The sequence below is a fragment of the Mus caroli genome, chromosome 7 (genome assembly GCF_900094665.2).
Source record: "Mus caroli chromosome 7, CAROLI_EIJ_v1.1, whole genome shotgun sequence".
Lineage (NCBI taxonomy): Eukaryota > Metazoa > Chordata > Mammalia > Rodentia > Muridae > Mus > Mus caroli.
In genome coordinates this window covers 109803932-109815338 of record NC_034576.1, presented here as the reverse complement: position 1 = coordinate 109815338, position 11407 = coordinate 109803932, and the positions used below count along the sequence as shown (strand labels likewise).

Genomic DNA, 11407 nt, shown 5'->3' with positions numbered 1-11407 from the left:
GAGAGAGAGAGAGAGAGAGAGAGAGAGAGAGAGAGAGAGAGAGAGAGCGATCCCTGCCATGGTGGACAAGATCCCATGGAACTATAAAGCTAAAATAAACCCTTTCTTCCTAGCGTGGCTTTGGTCAGGTATTCTGTTGCAGCTGTGAGTCAAGTAACTAATGCAGTTCCCAAGATCCCCTGTTCCGTGTAGTCTCCACATAACTCTCTCCCCAGAGCATGGGCAGGACCTGGGCTTATGAGAAGGTAGATGCTGTGATCACATGACATTGGAAGACAAAAGTTTCTGGGATTCTGTAATTAATAAGTCTCCAAATCAGTTGACTCTGAGTTAATCAGAAGGATGATTATCATAGACAATCCTGACCTGATCAGATAAAAAAAAATTCTTTAAAGAGGTGTTAGGTACCCCTTGAGGAAAAATACTGTCCTTTTATTGGCATACTGTGAGCTGCCTTTGGAGTCAGGGCTGCAGGAAACTTGTGACCTTGCTCATACAATTAGAGGCCATGTGTGGGCTCTTCAATGATAAATTCATATTGCTTCTAGCTGATGAATTTATGGCAATCTGTTGTACAGAATTAGAAAACTGATATGGTACAGTTACTACCAGAACAGTCAGGCAAAAGCCATCACTACTAACACCACTGCACCATCATTAACAACAACATCAACAATAAACCAAGAGCAGGCACATCAAAAAACATGGGCTGGGTAGGGGATAAACTAGCTTAGAACTAGCATCCTAAATCTACCCTTGTCTGAAAATAATGGGTCATGGGCTGGTTAGTTTCTGCCAACTTGGCACAAGCTAGAGTTACCAGGGAAGAGGGATCCTCTGGTGAGAAATCATGTCCTTTGGGTTGGCCTGTTAGCAAGTCTATGAGACATTTTCTTGATTGGTGATTGATGTGGGAGGGCTCAGCCTATTGTAGGTGGTCTTGGGCTATATAAGAAAGGAGGCCAATCAAGCCATGAGGGGCAAACCAGTAAGCAGTGTTCCTCCATGGTTCCTGCTTCTTATCTTACTAGTAGACTGTGATCAGGATGTGTAAGGCAGATAAACCCTTTCCTCCTCAACTTGTTTTGGTTAGTGTTTTACCATAGGAATAGAGATGCAGAACAGGTCAGGTTGGGGGACCACTAATCTCAAGGCTATCTATGATTGTTTGTAGAGTCACATGTCCTTAATCTAAGTTCTTCAGGGCTTCTACAATCCATCCCTCTTCTAGGAACAATTTCTTTGGCCCTCTTCTTCCACACTATGTCCTGTTTTACACTTCATGAATACAGAAAAGATTATATCAGGATATTTATTAGTCATATGGCATAAGAATAAGCTGTGCGGGGGGAGGGTATAGGGAACTTTCAGGATAGCATTTGAAATGTAAATAAAGAAAATATCTAATAAAAAATTTTAAAAAAAGAGTAAGCTGTACATAAATAAAATATGTGTGGCTGAAAGTGTTAAATGCTCACATGTGTGTTTGTATGCACATATATAAATATATTTCTTTAAGTTAGAAATGGATATTTTATGGATACTTTTGGAAGTTACTTTTCAAAAGGCCTTTTCTTTTCTTTCTTTCTTTTTAAAATAGATTTATTTATTTATTTATTTATTTATTTATTTATTTATGAATGCACTGTAACTATCTTCAGACACCCCAGAAGAGGGCATCAGATCCCATTACAGATGGTTGTGAGCCACCATGTGGTTGCTGGGAATTGAACTCAGGACCTCTGGAAGAGCAGTCAGTGCTCTTAACCATCTCTCCAGCCCTGCAGAAGGCCTTTTCTGTATATAAGGACTGAAGAGCAGAGCAGATCATCTTGCTGCTGCTAACAAGTCGTGAACAATAATGAAAAGTATTATACAGAGAAGCTGTGTGAAGACCTTGTGACGGCAGTGGGGATTTAGAAAGTAAGAGCAGTAGTAAGGACACTTGCACAGACACATTCATCTCGAAACCTTCTGACAGTGGCAGGCAGCCAAGTTTGCGTCCGTTTTAAATAGCTGTTGTTGAACCAGCGCTCCAGAGGTGACAGGCATGTGAGTGGCAGATACCTGTGTCTGTGGGTGGGACAGAGGAGGGGACTAGAGGAACCACGAACCCCAGTGTCAGGAACTCTGCTGCACTCCAGCTAGAATGGGAAAAGGGTCACCTCAAGGCAGGTCTGCAGATCTGAGAGTACCCCGGAAATAGGGAGAGCTCAGGGACCCAGCTCCATGAGTAGGGCTTGGTGGCCTGCCTGTGACCCTGTGCGAAAGTTCACATTCTAGATCAGGCAATGTTAGTATTCACATTGTGTTCCCAGCACCTAGAACACTTCTAAGCCAGCTAAGTAAATGTCTATTCTTTATAAAGTATCTTGCACGATTCAGTTATAGCAATAGAAAACAATGAAGATATAACGGCATGAAGAAAATCCACCTAGTCATACATGCTTCCAAACTACTCTTGGGTTTTCCATCTAAACAGATTTCATACCAATCAATTAATGACCTAAGCCCCAAACTTTGGAAGTATCCTGGATTCACATCTCTCCTTTATCTTCTCCTTTCAACTCCCGTTTACCAAAGTGTATGGATTTCAACTCTGAATAGCTTTCCATCTACCAGCTCCTTTCTGTCCTGTGATAGGAACCTCATGTTGAGTTGTTGTTTGGTTAAATTACTTCAGTACTCCTGACTGTTCTCCCTTCTCTGATGGGAGACTCTTCCTTTATATAATTTCCCTGTTTAGAATAATTCAGAGGTGTCTCTACCCATGTTCATTCTCTTTAGCATGGACCACATGATACTTCATCATCTGTAGCCACTGCCTGGAACAGTATCTCTGTTCCAATCAGGAGTTGGCAGTAAATAGGCCACTAAATGAATGAAAGGGTGACTATTGATGCCAGCACAGGGTTTGATTAGAACTTTTCAGCTTCCTGCCCCTACATCCCTCTGCTCTACCCTGCTTTTTCTCAGACAGATTTGCAGATGGACATGTCTTTATAGCTTGTGCTATATCACCTGAAGTGTCCCTAGTGTTCCCTGCACTTATAGAAACCTTCACCCATTTATTTTTTACTGAGACAAGTCTCATGTGGCCTAGGTTGGCCTTAACCTAAATAACTGAGGCTACCCTTAGAGTGCAGATCTTTCTGCCTCTGCCTAATGCTGGGGATGGACCCAGGGTCTCATGCATGCTAGGGAGTACTCTTCCAACTGAGCTACATCCTCAGCCCCGAGACCCGTCTCATAATGACCCACAGGTTACAATGAAAAGTCCTAAAAAAGATGACCCCCAGTTTATGTCCTTATTTCCTTCTGGAGTTTCCCAAATTTGAAGGCATAATTTGTACATAAATAGTCTCCCTGTTTGCAGTGAAATCTTTTTAGAATACAAAATACAGGTGGGGGTCTTGCTTCTCTTACTTTTTTTTTTTTAATTTTTATTTATTATGTATATAGCATGTATGCTTGCATGTATGCCTGCAGGCCAGAAGAGGGCACCAGATCTCATTGCAGATGGTTGTGAGCCACCATGTGGTCACTGGGAATTGAACTCAGAACCTCTAGAAGAACAGTCAGTGCTCTTAACCTCTGAGCCATCTCTCCAGCCCCTTCTCTTACTGTTTTAATGAAATGGACTCATGCACAGAAACATCTGCTCAGCTGTGATGCTTATTATAACATGAGCTAGCAGATACTATTCCTGACAGCCTAGAACAGATCCTGATGGGTCACACTCAGGACAAATTCTGCAATGATACCATCCCAGACAGCACACAATAGCAATGTACTGCAATACCCAGGCCTGAGGTTTGGTTGTCACAGTTCCTAGTTTCAGACTGTTGCTTGTTAAATTAGCAGCGCTTTCTGTTTTCAGGGCTTTTGATGTAGCCCACAACAGCCTGCCACTCTCCCTAGAAAGAGCTGGGACCACTTGGCTCTATTAAACCAAAGTCTATCAGGAGAGGACCCCCAAGCTGCCTCTTATACCATAGACCTAGCCTTTCCCAGGATCTTTAGAAACTACCAGAGAAAGGAAAGCTACTTCCTTGAAGTTGGATTCTGCTGGGACACCCGACCTCTGCTAAGCTGCTCCTGCCCATACACACAAGGATATACCCAGTCCTCACTCATCACTTGCTCACACTTTCTAACTGCAGGCAGTCTGTATCTCTCTAGGTGTGACAGGCCCTAAAGGGATGGGAGAAGAATTCCTTACTTGTGTTCAACAGGGTTCGGATCTTCTTTTCTTCTGCTGCTTCTAGAAGCACCTTTTCAGCCAGTGTCTTCTCTTCAGATTCAATGCAGAAGTCAGCTTCTCGCAGGTACTGCAGGTAGTCGATCTCCTGCTGGGCACGCTCCACTCTCAGGGCAAGGTTTTCCACTGCACTCTTATATTCACTTGTGTGGGTCTGACACCTCCCCAGCATGATGGATATGTTTTTTGAGAATTCCTGGAAGTCTTGAATATATGCCCTTGTTGTTTGGGCACATTTTTCCAGCCCTTGCTTCAAACAGAAAAGAAATCACCAGAGTTACCAAATTACTATAATTATTTAAATGATTCAAGTACTACTAATAGTTATCATTCCTAGAAAAAGATTATTAAATAAGTATAAATAATCAAAAGGAGATTTTCTAAATATCTGTTTATTTTAACTTGCTAATATATTGTAAATATTTAAATACCATTATCATATTATAATTATAATAATATATTATTATATCATAGCACACACTAATTTTTGTGCTGACTATAGTAGTTAATTAACAACTACTATACAATTGTTGTACATTTGATATTTTGATGTGAAATGGCTAAATCAAGCGAGTTAACATATGTGTTTTGTATTTTTTTATATTTTGTAATTTGCATATTTACTTTTGAGGAGATAAAAAATCTATTCTCTTAATTTCTGGATATGCAGAATATTGTTATTATCTATAGGTACACTGAATTTCTTGAACATTTTCTTTTGTGTGAGGGGTGTGTGTGTATGGGTGTGTGTGTGCCTTGTGTGTGTGTCTGTGTCTCTGCCTATGCAGGTGCACACATAGAGGCATAGAGCAATACCAGGTATCATTCACAATCGTTCGTTCCAACCTCTTATGCTTTGAAGCATTGTCTCTCATTGAATCTGAAGCTCACTGGCTGTGTAGACTGCCTGGCCAGTAAGCCCCAGAGAACTGCATGTACCTGCTTCTATGGCACCAGGCCTACAGATGGGCATCTCTAAACCTTTCTTTGATGTAGATGGTGGGGATCCGAACTCAGGTCCCCACACTTGAGTAGCACCCTTTTCTAACTAAGCCATTGGCCTATCTTCAGAACTTACTCTAATTAAACTTTTGTATTCTCTGATAAATATCTCCTCATTCCTCCTATTTCTCTATTTTTATGAATTCATTATTTTCAGATTAAATGTATAGTAAATCATCCATTCAGTGTTTGTCTTTTAGGGGCTTGCTTATTTCACTTAGCATAAGATCCTTCAAGTTCCTTTACAGTGTCATGTATAAGCTTCATTTTAAAGGCTGAGCAACATTCTATTGTGTGTATGTACATGTTACTTATCTGTATGTAACATCATTTTAATAAGATGTAGCTTCTCACTACATTGAAATCCTATTATTTGTTCCATTAAACAACTTTCAATGTCCATTTAGTTTTCATTTTTTTCACTCGATGTTATTTCACTATATTTCCAGAAGTGAGTTCCAGTCCCTCACATCTGGCACAGAGCTAAGGATAGAGTAATAGTCAAAGAATATTTGGTGAATGGAAGAATTAGTGAACGGAAATGGGACTGCTGGGTCAGAGTTAATAGTTAAAGCTTACTTGGCAACATTGACTAAAACCTTCCTCACAAACAGAAAACCTTTTACTCATAATGATGCAGAGCACTTTCTCTTGAAAGAGAGAGAGAGAGAGAGAGAGAGAGAGAGAGAGAGAGAGAGAGAGAGAGAGAGGCAGACAGACAGAGAGACAGAGAGATGGAGAGACAATGGATATTAATAATTCCCAAGTCTCTATTTCCCCTTTCTTGCTCCCCCACATTCGCCTTGCAGAACAGGCCCTGTATCCGTGTGTTGTCAAGCCTCTCCATTGGCCAGAAATGCTGCTACCTGGGATTTGTCTTCACCACCAGCCAGAACCTAATGGTCAAAGAAGGACCTATCTTTATCTTCTACAAATCAAACATATCTACACAGCTACAGAGCTACAGGGGGCAGAAATGCTGCAAGGCAGTTGGTCTGTAGACACAATCTGGCAGGATCACAGGGTAATGCACATGAGTTTAGCTGCTGCTAAAGCCCGAGCACAGTTTTGGCATTTTAGGCAGGTGAGGTTGGCAGCATGTCCAGGAAGGGAGCAAGGATTGCTGTATGAGGCCCAGGGTCTGGGAGTGCTTTATCTACAGATTCCAGGCCTCCACCTGCTGGATGGACAGTATGAGAAACTGCATTTGGATTGTTCGTTGCATGCCCTTATTTCACTGAACCTATAGATAGATGGCCCCATCATCTGGGCTTACAGATTTTTTTTTCAGGAAAATATAGAAAATAAATATTTGAGAAAGACAGTCGTAGACAGAAGATGCATAATATGCCAATTCAACTTGCATAAGAGCAAAGCATTGCAAGGTAGAAGATTAAATTTATCCCTAAAAACCTGACTGGCCTATAAAAATATCGAATTTTGTTCATTTGTTGTTTTGCATTGGTATAGAGTCCCACTTAGTCTAAACTGGCCTCAAGCTTCCTGTTTAGCTAAAGATGACTCTGAAGCTCCTGATCCTCCTGCCTCCACTCCCTGAGTGCTGCTGTTACAGCTGATATTATAAAACATACCTGGTTTCTGCAGTGATGAGCCTTGAACCCTAGGCTCCTGCACGCTAGGCTAGTTCTCACCAATTGAGTCATGTTCCCGACCCTGGGTTTTTGACTGTTCTAACAAAGTTCTACCTCAAATGTTCTCACTCTGTTTAACATTGCTGGGAAATCTCATTTCCAAACCCAAGTCCAGTTAGGAATAAAAAGCAAAAATCTATGGTGAGCCTCCATATCTAACACCACATTGTCTTATGTTCACTTAACAGTTTATCATAAAAAGGAAAAGAGAAAAGCTGAAATCACTTAGCATCCCTATAAAGTAAAAGATGAAGAAAACATGACTAGAGTTTTAATTTCATACTTTGAAGACTGAACTATTTGGTTTTGAATGTTCAACAACCTGAGAATTTACTCAGTGAGTTAGGCTATGTTCTGAGTATGGCTTAATGGCCCAAATAAAACATCCCTAATTTGAAATCTCTTTATTAAATCTGCAGAATATCATTTGAACCTAAATTCTATCACTATGTTCATTTTATAGGTTAGAAAAACTGCCAGGGGAAAGTACAAGCGGTCTGCAATGGAGGTGGCATCCTGAGCTGCTAGGCTATGCACATCTGTAAATGTGATCTTAGCAATGATTCATTCTGTATCTGGAAGACATGCACCCTAGTTGACAGCAAAGTGGGGGCATAACAGAGTGACTTCCAAGAGGCATACTCCCTGTAAAGGGAAGACAGGTCACCTACCTCGAGGACTTGGAAGCGCTGGTAGATGTAGTGTACCATGGCTGGGTCCTGGGCATGTTGTGGTGGGGGTAGAAATGCTGCAAGGAAGAGAACCAGTGAAGCAGAAGCTCCCCGAAGGGCCACCATCATCCTGCACACTTCGCAGGAACTTTGGTTCTCTAAAATGACTCAAGGGTCCAGGTGGTGATCTCTGGTTTTCTGTCTGCTGCTGTGGCAATTCCTTGGAAAACAACGCTTTGCATAGCCAGAGAGAACAAAGTCCGCTTGTTATTCTACCCAGTGCATGATCTCAGTTTCAAGCTGGTGATCAAGTCCAGCTGTTGGCAAGCCAGTCTCTGCAGGCCTTATGTGTTCACTTGGTTGCAGAGAGTTCCCGGGGGTCCAGTGTCTGCTGCCCTCAGCTTGGCCATGCATAGACCCTCTCCAGGCTAGTGGCTACTTACAGCTTCCAGGTTCAGAGTGTACGGGTTGGGGAAGGGGAGGGGAGGTCTTTTCTGCTCTCCCCTCCCCCAACTCTTTTACTTTTAGTTCCCTCCTCCCTAATAGACTGTGCAGTCCAATCGTAGGCCTAGCTCAACACAGGCCACCCCCCAAGGTCTCAGTGTTGGAATTTCAGTTCAGTTTCTGGCAGAAATTCCTAGGATCTTTTTCCAAGAAGTTCTGTTAGGAGACCCCACCTCTCTTTCTTGCATTCTCGTAGCTCTTAAAGGCATAGCAAGGAAATGTGAACGCTGATCTATGCCATCTCAGAAAAGTGTACAGGGCAGCATTGCTCTGTGGGCAGAGGGGTACAGTGGGCACAGGCCTGGCTACCCAGACCAACAGCTGAGAATTGTCAGGATTGAACTTAGAAGCAAACATTTTTTTTTCCTTTTTTTTTAGACTTATTTTTTAATTCATGTACACATGTATGCATGAAAATATGGGGCCCACAGTGGCCAGAAGGTGGCATCAGAGATTCCTGGGTCCAGAGTTACAATCTCTCTGATATGATTCCTGGGAACTGAACTCCAGTCCTCTGCAAGAGCAGCAGGTGCTTCTAACCACTGAGCCATCTCTCCAGGCCCAGAAGAAATTTTTTAGGATGAGAATGAATGATTGACACAGTGGTATTTGGGACACTGAGTCATCAGTAAATATAATCCCACTGTGAGAATGTCCTAGAGTTTCCCATTATTAGTGTCAGAATTCCCATTAGCAGCAGCCTGGAAATCAGACCCTCAGTCCAGCTAAAGAGAAATCCTGTTGCTGGAGCAGCCATAAAACCTTCCACGTTTATGTTTCCTGTGCTAGTGCCTCCCCACCTTTACCTCTTTTTCCATAGGCAGGCCCAGGACCCCACCTCCATCTTCTGTTCTGTTTTATTTTGCATTGTTAGTGAATCACTTTTAAAAATAGGGGAAATTGGAGCATTTATGGAATATGGAAAGAGCCCTGGTCGGGAGGTAGAAAGACCTGAGTTTGCATTTGATCCATACACAAGTAGCTGAAATCTAAAATCTGAACATTTCTTATTGGTAGCTCTTGAATATCCTTGTTCCTAATAGATGTTCCTCTCTCCTCGTCTTTAATATGATTTTGGTTGTTAACTGGTTCTTTCCTATATCCTTGGTAATGTTCCAAGCAACATCTCCTTATTGTTAAGAACAATTGCTCTTGTTTCAGAGAACCATCTTTGAACTCCTTCCAAAACTGCCTGAACTTTAGCTAACTTCTCTTACATCCTTATTTAAAAACAAAACAAAACCCAAACCAAACTGCCTTGGACATCTGTGTCCTTCATCCCACATATGAGTGCAGTCCTTAGTGTCAGAGAAATCTCTCTCCCAAGAGATGGTGGTTAACACAGAAGCTCACAACTGAGCAAACTGCCAAGAAATCAATGACTGTAGCAAACTAAGCTACAAGTGGGACATGTATGTCACAGCCCTGCCCCAAGGCTCAAGTACCATCAGGAAAGGAGGGAACAGGAAGATTGTAAAAGCCAGAGTTTGAAGAGGACTAGAGAAAAACAGTGTCTTTTGGAGATGATAGGACCTCTGCACACATTAATTCATAGAAGGCATGGTTGCCTGCACAAGATCTGCACAAGATCAAGTCAGTCATCTTCCAGCATGGAGTAGGAAGAGGTTTGTGAACTCCCACCCCTAACTGAGGAGCGATGGACAGCTGATGGCATCTTGGGTGAAAAGAGTCAGTTTTCTCTAAGGCTCTGGCCCCTTGTCAGTCCATCATGCTCCAGTGGACAGCCCTAGATCTAGAGCTATATGGACAACACATATTGAAGTTGATGGGTTATTTAAAAAATTCTAAGGACACAGATCATCAGTAAATTAACAAGCCCACTGCCCTGGTTCCATCTCCAGCATCAGTTAAATAAAAAAAAAATCTATCTGACTCAGTCTTCTTATCAAAGAGGGAATGCTCTCCCCAAAGTGTCTTTCTTCCATAAATGCCTTAAATCCTACCCATGGGATTTTGAGTTAAGATGGAAAAGATTCAGTGGAGGAAGTCCTTGGTATATCACAATCAACACTGTGTGTGACAGTGCACACCCCTCCTCTGGTCTTCCTATAATATATGTGCATTATTATTATTAACAAGCAAGCACGTGTACACAGTGAAGCCTAAAGAACCCCGCCCCCAGACAGTTAGTGAAGAGGTAGCTCCTTGCTTAAACCTCAGCTGTTTCCAAGTCCTCAGGATCACTCTTGCCTACTGTCACTCCTGCTTTTTGAAGGTGTGGACTCCAGCCTGACTGACCCAAACTTGGAAGGGACTCCTGTCTCTGCCTGTTAGTGACTCAGGCCCCTTGCCTCTCTCTGTAGTCATCAGGTTCACAGGGAAAAGCTTAACTTCTGACTGGCCATAACTGTTCTATTCTAGAGATTTTAATTCCTTCAAATCCCAAACAGAGATAACAAATCCTATGCAAGCCCCTCTAAACATTAGAACAAGTGAGCCAGAGGACAGATTCCTGGTGTGTGTGTGTGTGTGTGTGTGTGAGAGAGAGAGAGAGAGAGAGAGAGAGAGAGAGAGAGAAGAGAGGTCATAAAGAAAAAGTAAGCTTACCCTGGAGACTGTCCCAACTTTGACTGACACACACCGGCTTGCTGTGTCTAGTTTTGCTCACAGTAATCCTACTGAGTGGTTGCTGTGTTCATGAGGATGGGAAGACGGCACAGAAAGTCATTCACCTTGTCTAGTGTTTTCTTCACATCTAACCTCTGGGCTTCGCTATCACTCTAAGCTTATGAATAAGGATAGTAAGCAAGTACTGTGACCCTCCTTGTTCCTCTATAAATACCAAGCTCCTTGGCTTTCCTGATTCAGTATCCTCACAGGAAACACTCCAACTCTTAGAGACACACTGCTGTTTCCTCAGTGTGGATGGATCCAGGTCAATAGTCCTAGATCTGTGAGCTCCAGTCTCTTCTAAGTGCCTTCCCTACGTGACTGACCAGCTAGCCACCTTCATTATTACTGGCTCCTTCCGTTACATTTTCTTCATGTTAATTAACTGTTCACTTGATGTCTAGAGTTGTCCTAGCTCCCAGCGTCCTCCATGGTGCTGAGAGATACTGCACAACTCCGAGAAAGTCTGAGAAAATCTTCCTGATCATGGAGGGTCAGAACAAACTCAACAGGACCCCACAGAGAGATGCTGGACAACTCTGAGAAAGTCTGTAAAGAGGAGAATCTCCCTGATCGAGGGGGTGGGGGCAGAACAAGCTCAACAGAGCCCCATAGGGAGACAGGGACTCCTAATGTAGGTGTGAGTAGGGACTTTCTGCTTTCTCGTCTCTCTGATTTGATTCCTT

General features: G+C 42.5%; 1 protein-coding gene across 1 annotated transcript in view; it reads right to left on the bottom strand.

Moving 5' to 3' along the window:
- Olfml1 (olfactomedin like 1) overlaps positions 1-8049 on the bottom strand; it is a 24799-nt gene extending 16750 nt beyond the window's left edge. The window contains exons 1-2 of the mRNA XM_021168522.1: positions 7587-8049; positions 4223-4511 (exon numbers count right to left, since the gene is read on the bottom strand). Of these exons, the coding sequence (XP_021024181.1) occupies positions 4223-4511; positions 7587-7715 (418 nt within the window). The 5' untranslated portion in view covers positions 7716-8049. The remainder of the gene's footprint in view (positions 1-4222; positions 4512-7586) is intronic.
- Positions 8050-11407: the final 3358 nt, after the last annotated feature.